This window comes from Hoplias malabaricus, chromosome 3 (genome assembly GCF_029633855.1).
Source record: "Hoplias malabaricus isolate fHopMal1 chromosome 3, fHopMal1.hap1, whole genome shotgun sequence".
Taxonomy (NCBI): Eukaryota; Metazoa; Chordata; class Actinopteri; order Characiformes; family Erythrinidae; genus Hoplias; species Hoplias malabaricus.
In genome coordinates this window covers 53,648,581-53,662,451 of record NC_089802.1, presented here as the reverse complement: position 1 = coordinate 53,662,451, position 13,871 = coordinate 53,648,581, and the positions used below count along the sequence as shown (strand labels likewise).

Below are 13,871 nucleotides of genomic sequence, written 5' to 3'. Positions count from 1 at the left end.
GCAATTTAATAAAATTAGCATACTATAAAAGGTACACTGCTGAGCAGCCGACTACATTCATTATTACATCGTAACTTTTATAACCAAAATATTGGGTGTAAGTTCAAAGAAGTTTTTATTTATTAACATATGTCAATGCTACATTTTCTCGAAACTTGAGTAATTTTAGGCCATGAGAATGTTCTGATTTGTGACACAATATTAAACCTATAAAAATAACAAATGATTTTATGTGTGAATGTATGTATATGATAGTTTGATTGACAGTGATATTATCATTGATTCATATTGGAAATCATTTTGGAAATAATTGATCAGTTTACAATAGGGTCCAGAAGTTGGTGGATAACAGATAAACTGTGTATTTATATTAATCCTAATATTCAAAGTTTTTCAGTGCATAACATGGTATAAACAGAAATAAGAATAACAATTGACTAAACACAGATCGTTAAACATTTGAGTTTATTCTTCTCCAGAACTGTGGTGCAATAGACACCCTGCACTTTCAATGGAACATATTATACATTTTTTATTTAATGGTGCATATATCTTAAGTGAAGGGTGTGTGTAGTACTAATAATTGTTCATCGGAAAATGCGTTGTGCTTTCTCTCACCAACACTTCACTCTTTTTACTGTAGTTAATGTCACATGGTGGAAGCTCCACAAAGCTCGATGGATTGCACGAAGCACTAAATCATAAAATGCACAAAATAAACACCTAACTTGTAGGGATTTTTTTTCCTGTTTCAGAGTTGGAGTGGACCCTGATCAGGATCTTCAGCAATGTGGAGACAGCTTTCAGGTCCTTCAAGGAGTGAGTCCCTACTAAGATATTTATTAAAAGATTTATTGACGTCTTTCCCCTTCTGGGAAATAACTCTTCTTGCCATCCGTATTTATCATAGTTTGTCAAATCTGGCGAGGTGTTTGGTGTTGCTTAGATCTGTTTCCTTTTAGCTTCTACATAAGGTTTTGCTTGAAAATGATGAGACTAGCAGAGCTTGCTAGAGAAACACAGTTGAACTAACCACAAAGACCTTTGCTATCAGAAAGGTGTTGTTTCCTTTTCCTTTTAGCATATGACTGAGACCTTTAACAAGTCAATCTTTATCTTCTACCCACTGCTTCTCTGAAACTAAAATGGTAATTTTTATGTGCTTGTTTAGAACACTTTGCCTTAAATATTTCTCTCCATTTCAAAGTACATTTCACTTGAAGAGATTACAGAAAACTGAATTGCAAATTGGAAGAAACCCATAGATTCCTAAAAATCCTTTAATAAATAATTAGTTTATTTGTTTAGTTTAATTAGTTAATTAATTAGTTTAATTAAATGTCATTAATAGATTTAAGCTAAAGCAATAAATACAAAGACAGATTAAGCCTTTTTACACATGCATGGTATCCCAGAAATATTCTTTATAGTTTACCCACAGGAATGGAATATATGAACGCCCGAAATATTTGTCCCAGACTTTGTCCTGCTAGCCTGGGTAAAGTCAGAGTCGGTGCATGTGAGGACAGAGCCACTTATGTTCAACTAAGGCCCATTTGATGTGTAATGTTAGCCTTATTTGTGGAATTTAGAGACCAGTGTAATTAAATATTATGGAAAGCATATACTTTGTAAATACTTAACTCACTAAATATTTAATCTCTAAAATAAATGCACTGCATAGTTAACAGCAGAAATGGCTGTCTTGAAACCTGACATTTATCTATGTTGATATTTAATCTATGTTGGCATAAATGTTCCCAATACAATCTGATGGGATGTAAGTACTCCATGCTTGTTTGCTACTTTCAAAATGACATAGATCACGTTTTGTAGTACTGTTACTGTATATTTTAGTCTGCATAAAAAAAAAGAAATGTAAAAAATTAATGTTTTTAAATGCAATACTTAAAGTCACATGCCATTGTTGTTTCATGTCTTTTCTGTAGGATGGGAGTCAACAGGAGGGCCAGAGTAAGACCAAACAGGAGAGCGCCTGGCTCTTTAGGCTGTGGTACACTTTTGACCACAAGTATCCTTTCAGTATGTTGTGCTATATATATAGTTCATAGGCCTGGCCATAATTTCTCTGCACATGTTAAAGCTTTACCTCCATTTTACATTTTTTGATGCAGCAAGTGCATCAAGCATGAAGTAATATGATATGCTTGCTGTTACACATCGATGCAACAACTTCAAGATCATTTGTTAATTAATCAATTAATAAATTAAGTCTGCTGAGTACTGTTTTCCTGTTTCAAAAAACAAGCCTCAAAAACAAAACCAATGCAAATTTATATACTTGACATGCAAAATACCACTTCGGTGGCACATACTGCACACTGTTGGTGCAAAAGGTTAAATTGGTTTAAATTGAGGTGTACTTATTTCTCGCTCAAGTTCTTTCACCTTGTCAGTGATGTCAGCACCAATGTTTGTGACAGGGAAGAGCGAGCAAGCTGTGAAGAGACCAAGTGCCATGTTCAAACATTATCTACATACCTCATGTATGATTCCTGTGTAAGAAAAAACACACTAATGTTCAGTCTGGCTTCAGCTGCTGATGTCTTCATCCAGCTTCTTTTTGTTAGCCTTGTCTTAATCTGATTTTTGTTTATACATCTCTCTCTCTCTCTCTCTCTCTCTCTTTCTCTCTCTCTCTCTCTCTCCCTCTAGCCTTCTACAGTGTTGTGGATCCTGTTTTTTTTTTGTTTTTTTTTCTTTCATCATGCCTGCGTTAGTCAGATTCATGATGCTGCTTTAAACCTGTGCAAATGAGGAATGAATGAATGACACCACTTGAAGTCTTCTGCATTGTGCTGAAAGGAGGAAAAGAAGTCAACATGTGCTGACAGGATCTGGGATGGCTTGTCAGGAAGCTGCAGATGAATATGAATGTGGATTTTATTTGGGAGCAGCTGCATGAGCAGTAGAATTAAGGGAAAATGAGAGAAGGAGAACAATAAAGGGAGAAGGAGGGATGATTAATGAATAATTCCAGGCTTTAGCAAGTGGTTTGGTCCTTCAGGGAGTTCCTCTGTGGATGGTGAGTGAGTCAGTAGGCTTCTGACTCAGTGCTCCACATGCAGCTCTCTGTAACTTCCACAGTTGGGGCCAAATTAGAAAACTCAACATTTCTAATAAAACAGTAGGGTTTTTTCTTATTAGTCCAGAGGTAGTCTTCATGGCAGGCCTGGATTCTGGACTTGGCTTCTTTGCTGCGAATCCAGTGCAGTTAATAAGTAATTCACATGTTCACACCACCAATTAGCATCTCAAAAGGAGCACATACTTGCCTCACTGATGTGTTGTTAAGCAATCTTATAAATACTTGCTTATCTAGTTTCTGAAAAGCATTGTCTGTTTGAGGTTTCCTTACATCTTGACATGGTTTGAGATATGCATGAAATGGTTTAGGAAAACGGTTTCGACACTGATGTTGATTTAAAGCTTTTGAACAATGATTTCATAATATTGATGGCCTTAATGGGCATCCACTGTTTTTAGCATGACTTTTGTTGTGTTGCTGAAATGGATTTGAGCTGGACAGTGGACAGAGGAGACTAAGGCACTGGGTCTAAATAGAGCTGTTTAGTATCCTAATCACATTATGGGACTGTTGGAAGTGAACTGGTGAAGGCAGATGTTATGTTGAGTGGTAATCTGTGAATCGTGCACTAGGCATCTGGGAAGTGGAGTTTTAAGGATTTAATGGATGATAAAAAATGTCAGTCCTTTAGCTGAAATAAGCCTCCAAATAGCAGGATATAGCACTGGTCCATGCTGAATGGGTAGTGACAGTGTATATATATATTTCTGTAAAATACCAAAAAATGTTGCAGCTGGCTCACTTGGACTTCTCAGATCCTTAATTAATATGCATTTATGTGCAAGACCCAGGAGCACTGTAAAGTGCTTCCTGCTTTGGAAAGTCCACAGTGCATTACGGAAGAGAAAGCAGAGAAGGTAGCCCACAGCTTAAATGCACACGCAGGAAATGACAGCAGTTTATTTGTGCACTAAACATGCATACATTAACTCTTCTCTCACATCCTACACAGCTAAGATGAGCAGCTCTGCAGTTTATTCAGACTGTAGACCAGCTGTGGTTATGTGTGTATTTGCAGTATATGGAACTTTGTCATAGTAACACATGCTTATTCCTGTTTGGGCTTGTGTGCTTGAGGGCATGAACTTTGTATGATTATTTATTTTTCACTTTGTTGTTAGAGCACATGTTTGAGCGTGACACGTTTTTGTCTGTGTCTGTGTCTGCTACACAAAGGTTAGAATATTGGCTTGGCAAGGCAACACGCTGCTTCTCTGTGTGATAGACCATGGTGCCAGAAATCTAGCAGAGACATTTTTCTGTGTCAGCAGGTGACTGACCTCACCAGCCCTGTGTGAATACCACACTGTAGCCTTATTCCAACAGATAAAGTTTCAGTACACAGACAGAAATAAACTGTACACCATCTTACGGCCAAATCAGAATGAAACCCTGTGAGCTGAAGCTGTGTTGGGACGACATAATGTAATCCCCCGTGCTTCTCGTTTCCTGATTATATCTGACAGGTTGTGGCCATGTCCTCATTTTAGGGTTAAAACACAAAAGCAAAAAAAAAAAAAAAAAAAAAAACAGGCTGCATGGGTATGTGAATGTGTTGTAACCCTAAATATACAAACACTAATTTTGAAAGTATACCGTAGCCATGTGATGCACATTCAGCATTTTATAGACCACGTTTACTTACTCTCATATCTGCTAAGGCGTTCCCTTGACACTTTTCTTGAAATGAAATGGCCTTTGTTGTGTCACATCATTGAAAAGGCTTTGTAATGTTTGGTCCATTGTGTAATTCTGGTTTTTAAAGTTTCTAAAGTCCTTATACAATAAAGCCTTTTAAGTCTCTGTTAGACACTCCATACTCCCTTTGATAGCACTCACTACACTATGGGATTTTTGTTTTCCATTAAGGCCTACATTTTCAGCAAAGCCTACTATTAAACATGTTCATGCTGTGATGTTTTTTGAGTGATGATGCACAGGGTGCAGAGTGGCTGCTGCACTGAATTCTCATTTTACGTCTGATCCTTATCTTCACTGAAAGTTCTATTCAGGCACAAGACCTTGTCCACTTGTAGAAGCATAAACCTGTAAGAAATACTCATTAGTAAGTCTGAGATATAATTATTATTATTTAATGTTTTACTGTACAATAGTACCAGTCCTCCCACAAATAAAAGAAAGAAATGGCTATATTTAAGAAAATGTTAATAGTAATAATATCAGAATAATACAATGTATGTTGAGCTGAGACAAACACAGGCCAGGAGATCAGCTGGTGCACTTTTAATAACCATGATAGCCTTAGTAAGCAGTCAGTACATTAAGCGAGTTTAAGCCTCTGGTTGTGCTGCTGACATGTATTTGTGCTGCAGGTCACTGAGGTTCTGGGTGTAATGAGGGACTCTTGAACATGAACTTGAGAAACATGTGAAATGATATGTAGAGTGGTATTATTTATATTTATATCAAAGCTACAGAGAGATGTGTTTTAGGGAAGTTACTGGATGATTAATATATCTTTTTAAAAAGTATCATTCTGGGAGGAAATGCTTTTAGGAGTAACTTGTGTAAAAAGTTCTTGCTGATGGGAGAGGAACAGCAGTTTGCTCCCAAAAATGGCAGATGGCTAAAATTGTCTTTTTCCATGCCTAATTTTTACGCAAAAAAAAAATCCAGTTTTTTTTTTTCAGCACATTATATCATGTCTAAAAAACTGTATTGAACTTTGGGTGTAATCTTAAGTCATATGTTACAGAGGCCATGCGCTTTTAGATGATTGATATTATTCCAGAGAATCTCCTTTGCTGTCCTCCTTAACTCTAAGCACATTTACCTAAAGCCCATCCTGACCCACAGTGGTCCTCCACTCACCACCACGTTACCAGCTTGCTGTGGCCCTCTGGCACACTGTCTCACCAGCCCTCAGGCCTATGAGGTAAGAAACATATAAACACACACACACATTTAAACATGTACACTAGTACATTTGTGTGATTCTTTGTGAAAAGGGAAGTGTTCAATGATAGTAAAATCAGTATTAAATTGCTTTGACATTTTGACAAACTGAACTTCACTGGAAATATGCTAATCTAATGTGTTTGCTTAGCATCAGCAGTAGCTGATAAAAATAAAATTAGGGTGTCATGCATTTTTCCTTTGTAGTGGAAGTGGAACTACTGAAGGCAGAAGTTAAAAGAAGCTTAAGCAGATGGATTGTTTTGATGGCATACACTGAAGTTTGGCGAGACAGATAGACAGGCCACTTTTTCTTGTATGATATTTCATATAACCTGTTTAAATATCTTATTTTCTGCCAACAGGCTAAACATAACCCTCACATGAACTAATGAGATTATACACAGCTGGCTTGTTGGAAACAATGTTAGTATGTACAGTGTGTCAGTAGACTGTACTGCTCTCATTCTGTACAACAAATGTTTGTTTAAAGGTCTAGTGTAATAAAATACCAACCCATTTAAAATATGAAAAACACAAAAATGGAGCAATTGAATAATCTGGAATGTCACTATAATTTTTAACTGCAACAATTGTGAGGTTTAGCCAGATTTTATAAAACATTTGCAAAAAAAATCCCTTTCAACATTGTCATTAATTGTTTTTTGTTTACTGTCATAGTTAATATACTATGAAACAGGACAATGTTTTTGTAGCTAAATAAAACTAGTCAGATTGGGAATAACAACAAATATGGCACCATGCTAATGTTCACTTGATTATGCAACAATATATTTATTTAATTAGGTAAAATGGTATTTTGCCAGCTGTAGAGCTCGGCCTGGCTCGCAGCATTTGCTATTTAAGAATGTCTTTTTGGGAGTAGCTTACATGGGTCAGAAGGACAGGCACAAAAACCAGACTGTATTTTATAGAATACCAGGACTAAATAGAAGGAACATTTTAAACCAGCGTGAAAGGTCATAATCAAAGATGTAAAAATACCCAATAAATATAATATTAAGAGTCAAAATTTAAATTATAATAAGAACAATTGACATTTGACAATATTCTAAATATCTGAAAACGAGACTTTGTGAATGGTTGTGGAATGAATGGCCTGTAGGCGAGTTTTGCCAGGTAGAAAACTCTTACATAGGTAATACTGAAGATATGTTACTATCACATTACTTCCCAATACAGCACAGGGATCCTCCTGTTACAGTTGAGCATCCCAATATTGGCCTTCAGCATAACATCTTGAAATGTTGAAAAACGGACACTCACAACCATCTCCAAGGTTTCAGCTAATGGTTATCATGCCACAGCCAAAACATCAAAGGAATCTGAGAGAAAGCCAAAGGCAACTGTGGTGAGGAAAAACTGCCAAGATGTTAATAAGAACCTTGAGAAGCCTCAGAGTATAAAAGAGCAACGCCTGAAAAAAAGAGACAAATGGCTTAGAGAATGCTTATTAAAGATTATGTGAGCCTGAAGCACTTATTAAGAAGGTTAAGATAATAAAATTATAAAAGATACAATAGTAAAAGGGCTCAAATTATTTCTTTAAATGTATTTATTTTTGGCAATGATTTTCTTGCGCTCAACTGAAATTACAAGTAAATATATGAAGAATATGTGCCATCTATTTAAATGGGAGTAAAAGCTGAGTGACTGGTTTAAATACTGAGATCGATGCTTATTCAGAGATTCACATTGCACTCACATTGCACTCACGTGGCACTCAATAGTGAGTTTAGCCTCTATAGTTTGACTGCCGACATTATTGTGAAACTGTTAGAGAGGGAGAGCACAAAAGTGCCTAAGCTTTTAAACTGAAGACGCGCTCTGTGTTCTCTGCTTTACAAAAGAGGCTTTCATTAATGGCACTCTGATGAGCGTGGGCCTGTGAGCCATTCCGTTCCAATATCTCAGACAAGGAGAACACTGCCATTCACTGTGCGGTCACAGTCTGATTCACTCTGGCAAATTCCCTTATTCATCTCAATGCTGATACTGTAGCTGGGGATGCTTGGCTGATTTCACAAATGTCTCACAGTCCTTCATTGTACTGGTGCGGCACAATGAGCCAAATGTCCTGCCAGGTCACGTCCCCCCACAAGCCATCCTGCCCCAAACACCATTATTGCTCGATATGACAAGTCTGAGTGAACAAAAGGCAAGAAAAATAATAATGGTCACTACTCAAAATGTGATATGTAATGTCTTCACTCTAACAGCTCCCCTGAGACAACAGCTTGTCATCATTTCTGGACAGTCAACAAGTGTCTATAGCTTTTTTGTAATAGTGTATTAGAGTTTGCTGAATCACAGTCTTTCCATTTGTGATATCATATAATTTCAGTAAGTATATTTTTGTGAAAGGAGGGAATCAATATCTGGAGGGGGAAAAAACACTCTAATTCACCTCAAATTCAGTAGATCAGAAAAATGTTTAGTGTCTGTTGTTGGCTTCTTTAGATTTGCACTGGAAATGCAAGGCTAATGTAGCTAACAACTTTTTGTATATATGTATTGAACAGGAAACATAGTCTATAGCCTGAACATGCTAACGGCATGTCTAAATCGCACACTGACTTCAAACCAGAAGGAGTTGTTTTTTGTCAAACAAACTTAGGAATGTAGATTCCGACACTGTGTGCGATGCTCCTATTTATACATTAAAAAATTACATGGACCAAAGGAATTCTGCTTCACACGAGGAAAATATGTCCAGTTTTTTATTACATCCAAAATGCTAATTAGAATGATTTGAATAATTCTGTCCTGTCATTTACTACTGTTTCATTTGTTTTGACAAGAAAACGTTAATTAAAAGGAGCACAAAGCAAGTTTTAAATCCAAATGACAGTAGTCTCCCTTCATTAAATAAAGAAGGCTCTATAAAAACTAAAAGCCAACAATACAGCAAACTTCTTTTAAATGTTTTTTTTCCTCACATTCCCTTAATTCACTGAATTACTCTGAAGCTTTAAAATGAATCTCTATATATTGTTGAAAGTAATGTAATAAGCTTTAGAGTGTTTTATCCTTTCAGTTACATGTTGTACATTTATCCCTCCAGCATCTGACCTGTCAAAATGGCTATCCAAAGTCTGCAGCAGATCAGATCTACAAAAACATGTGCTCCATAAATGGCTAACTAAATCCTTAGAAGTTGCTGGTATTGCTGGTGTTACCAGAAGCTCGTTGAACTTGTTTTGTAATCAATGTCTTATTCATGACTTATTCAAACATTTTCTCAGAAATATCTCCTAAACTATGAATAAACTGTCATTTTTGGCCATTAGGACAGGAAATGTAATAAATTAAATTGTCTGAATCCATATAAAATAGTATAGGTAAACAGCAGTAGTATTTCTAGACATCTAAGGGTTAAGTTGCTTTTAGAGTGGCTTTTTGCAGCCTTGGCACGGAATACATTTGTGCACAATTGAGACTTACCCTTTCATTCAAACAAAGATGGTGAAGTCGTTTTTACTCACAAAAGTGGTGTGTGTGTGTGAGTGAGAGTGATTGAGGGTTTTTTATTTTTTGTTTTTTTTTTTTTGTGTAAGAAGATCTAAGTCTAGTTCCATTCTTTACTCTGTTCTTGTGTGTTTCCACAGTGTCCCTCATGAACCTGTGTTCTGGGCTTGTGAGCGAGTGTGTGCCTATAAGATTAACAGTAGTTTCTGACTCTGGTTCTGAAATAGGCCTGTACATAAGATTCCTTTCCTCGCTCTGTCATATTCAGTTCAGCTCAAGAAGGGCTTGTCAGGGAAAATCTAGACCTCTCACACCTGATAAAATTAGTTTGAGCTAACTGCAATATTTTAACTGATCATAAAAATGTTAAGTGTGCAAATTTGTTTACATAGACGAAATTAAATTACGTGTGTACCTTGAAATATTGTGTCTTTCAAAAAGCAATGAAACATGTGACTGGTGCTAAAAAAGTAGAGGCCTGCAATTATTGTTCTAATTTTTTAAAAACTTAATGATAATTAATTACTACTTTTAGAAATGTTCATTAGTTTATTTGATGTTTAACATCACCTTGAGTTGGCAGTAGTAAGTACTGTTTGTTTATTTGAGCTGGAGCTGTTTCTGTCATCAGTGAGGATGGTAATAAGCACTGACATCATTATTTGTAAGAAATGTGATCATCAGCTTAGATGTAACTTTTGTGACAGGCCTAGGATAAAATCTAAATCTTCAGGACAGCGGTATTCCAGGACCATGGTTGAGAACCACTGCATTAACAGCATGTCAAAGTGTGTGTGCATGTGGGTGTGTGTGTTTGCCCGTGCCCTCAGCACCCCACCCCTGTCCCCTCATGTCCGACTTGTCACTGTGCTCTGCAGAACAGTGAGCAGCTGAGAGATGCTGATTCGGACCTCATCCTGACGGACGGTGACCTCACGCTGACCTATGGCGACACTGCCATCACAGCCAACGGAGCATCCTCCATAGCGGGCCGCAAGGGCTTCAACGACAAACGCAATGGCAGCACATCAGAGGAGGCACTGGAGCGAGAGCTGGACACGCGAGAGCAGGAGATGTTGAGCCGGGGAACGAGGCTGGTTTTTCCTATAGAAGACCACGCATGACCATAATTGGTTACTACTGACTGCGCCCACCGTCCCTCCACCCTGGCTGCTCTCTGACCGCACCCTCCACCCCTTTGACGTATTACTCCATCTGACAAGGCTCCCTTCAAAAGGCATTAATGCAAGTGGTGGTAAACCATAAATGAAGCAAAAAGAAGGATGGAGATATGGAGGATTTGAGAGGCTGATGGAGACAACGGGCCTTGTTCATTTTCTGGATGTTTACTGGAATTGTTGTAGCGGTCTGGAGCACATGATGTGACCCCCAGACACATGGACTGGCCATAAATATTTACTGTGATATTCTATGCCACTGTTTTCTCTTAATTTGTGATGAAAGAATACAAAACCTTTTTGTGGAGAGTATGTTTAGAATCAGACTTGGCCATTTGAAATGAAGTTAGAAGATTGTGTGATGTGGTAGGACTGCACATGTTGGAAGAACAGCAGCTGTGGTTATATTGGTGTCAATCATCATCCACATCCACATGTTTAAAACTTGAATTCTGAAAAAGAACGTCTGTTTGAAATACAGGTCAGTTACTTCTTCTAGAAGGAAAGCCATAGAAAGCTCCATCAGTTCTGACAGTATTCATATATAACATAAGCCCCCTCTTAAAGCCCGCTTTATATCTATGAATGGTGCAGATCATCACTGTCCAATGATAAACGTGTCTCACTCAAATAGCAACTTTATAAACTTTAAGTTTCAATGGGAGTAAAATGTAAAAGTACGTTTATTAGTTTTGGTGCATTTCTGTTGGTCTATTCTTCAAGAAATATTCAAATAATATGAAGGACATCTGCTGTGAGTAAACTACAAATTGAGACAAAAATTGAGATGCATATTTTTCATTGGATAGCAATGATAATCTTCATTCTTCACATTCTGATCTCTAGCTCTGTGTCATGAGCTTCTGTAGACACTTACTTTTCTTTTTCTTTGTACAAATCACTACATCCAATCTGCTTTGTTTGAGAACTATCAGTGCTTTACATGTGTTTTTGGAAAGCCTAAGATGGCTGAAGTGTCCTGCATACCTAAATAATTTGCATATTCTAAAGGTGACGTCTCGTTTGGTTGCAGTCATCCAGAAAGCCCAGCAGGCTCTGGTTGCTGTCACTAAGATGTGACCAAATCTCACAGAGGTTTCGCTGTCACATTGTGACCTCAGCTTCTTGGTCAGCTATACAGAAGTTTCCCCACATTACTTTCCTAATGACAGAGACGTCTTGTTGCCTAATTGTGACGACTCTAATGTTGCACAATATACAGCTCTGTGTACTTATCTCTGACATTATCCCACTAAGCATTGTAAATATGACTACTGTCATAGAGTTTGTGACTAGAATGTCCTTCTCAGTAGCGCTGGCCATCTGGAATGGATCTGCACAGCTATACACAACAGGAGGGCGTAGGCAGAGCTCTTTAGTGGCAGTGGAACTGCACTTTTCCTAAGGGTACCTGGGGTGCTTGAGTTGCGTAAACCCGGGTGCTGCTTATTGTAGCTGCTTCTAGCAAAAACATCACAAACAGCTGGAACTGAACTCATGCCAATGCAGAAGATGGAACTGAAAGCTTTAGATTATTTGTTCTTTTCTGCAGTCCTAGAGATTCTCAGTGTGGTGGACATTTTGCACTGCAACATAAGTCTGCTGATTAAATGCTGCAGTTGTTCAGCAGAAACGTGACTAAAATATTTTTGTGGCATAGCAGTCTGAATGTAGTTTGTCAAAACACCAGGCCATGTTATACATCCCCCATACTCCTACAAAGATTCCTAATTTGTTGCTTTGTTCTCACAGTAGCTGTTACAACAGGCTTTGAACACAGGATTATAGATAGTTGAAGAGACATGCACAGCTTGATGACTACTCACAGCACATTTACTGGCTGCTTCAAAGAAGACCAATTTGAGAAAATTATCTTTCACCTCTTATAGCTTTAATGCTAGAACCACCGAACCTCTTGGCATTTAGCTTCAGGTTGACTATGGTGTGAGCTGAAATTGCATTGAGCTGTGAGCTGTCTTGCAGCTTAAAGCTATATTGACCTTATACTGACTTCCCCTTGAATTTTTTTCTTCACGTCTATTAGTGTTTTTATCGACACGCCTAAAAACCCACAAAATATATTTTCAATGTTCTTTCTATTGAAGCCTCGTGTAGATATGTTTGCAAATGAATAGGGAGTAACTTCTCAGCTGCTTAAAATAAAGCCACTGTTCTGTGGCTGGCCTTATTTTATCGCAGGACTATCACAGACCTGAGAGCAAACTGTGAAAACAACCATATGCCAGTTGTAAACTCTAAAAATGTAAACATTCTTCAGTTGCTGTTTGAACAATAGCAAGTAAATGTCCTTAAAAGTCACAGCAGCATAGGGTATGGCATCCCACATTAGTCCCAGTGTTGTATCACCAATGAAATGCTACATGCGGGTGGTAAGCTTGTCATGGATTATTGCACTTTGTTATTGGTGATTCAGTGAGTCAACTCCCTGGGGTGGAATGAGTCAGCCCCAATCTGAAGAGCATGCCATAACATGGATCTGAACCCAAATTTGGCTAAAGATTTTTGGGACTGTGTATAGCTGCTTTTGGGGCTGTATAAGTTCACATCTGCTCTTCTGTGTTCTACCTGGTTTCCTCAACCACAATAAAAGGGGTTTGTACATATGTGTAGGTTATGCTTATACTTTCCTGTAGCTATTATCTCCTACCTGCTATGTTCTGCATGTCTAAAAAAAAAAAAAAAATCAATCAGCAGGATGCCATTTTGATTATCTGTGAAAATACTTATATACAAAGAAGTCCTGTATTGCTCTGACAGCATTTCCTATTAATATTAGAGTTTAAAATGCACTCAGCCTGTCTGACAATATGTGACAAAACTGTGGAATGCATTGTAGTATAAATGTGCATTAAAAAAAAAATTCTATGTATTGAACTGGTTTATAGTAGCAATATTATCATAATGAGGGATCTGCTTTATTTTATGTTATTGAATAAAAACAGTGACAATGTTTACTACAAAACTATTTTATTTACAAGTCTTTTTTTCATAAATATCAGTATCATTCATAGAGGATGCAACCAAGTACAGATGTTAGTTGTTAAGAGACAATTGATAAACATGGCTTGTCAAAAAGGTACTCAGCATTCTTGACATAACAGACATTTTAAAGTATATTTGTTTTTTTGTTTTGTTTTGTTTTTTGTTTTTCCCCCCCT

General features: G+C 37.4%; 1 protein-coding gene across 3 annotated transcripts in view; it reads left to right on the top strand.

Moving 5' to 3' along the window:
* Positions 1–13,482, top strand: part of slc9a7 (solute carrier family 9 member 7) — a 42,252-nt gene extending 28,770 nt beyond the window's left edge. For 2 of the 3 annotated variants that reach the window (XM_066662806.1, XM_066662805.1), the window contains 4 exons: positions 756–819; positions 1,950–2,032; positions 5,900–6,005; positions 10,393–13,482. In XM_066662806.1, coding sequence (XP_066518903.1) covers positions 756–819; positions 1,950–2,032; positions 5,900–6,005; positions 10,393–10,638 — 499 coding nt within the window. In that variant the 3' untranslated portion in view covers positions 10,639–13,482. Of the gene's footprint in view, positions 1–755; positions 820–1,949; positions 2,033–5,899; positions 6,006–6,232; positions 6,428–10,392 lie in introns of those variants that run through there. The other variant, XM_066662807.1, reaches the window with a different exon arrangement.
* The last annotated feature ends 389 nt before the right edge of the window (positions 13,483–13,871 follow it).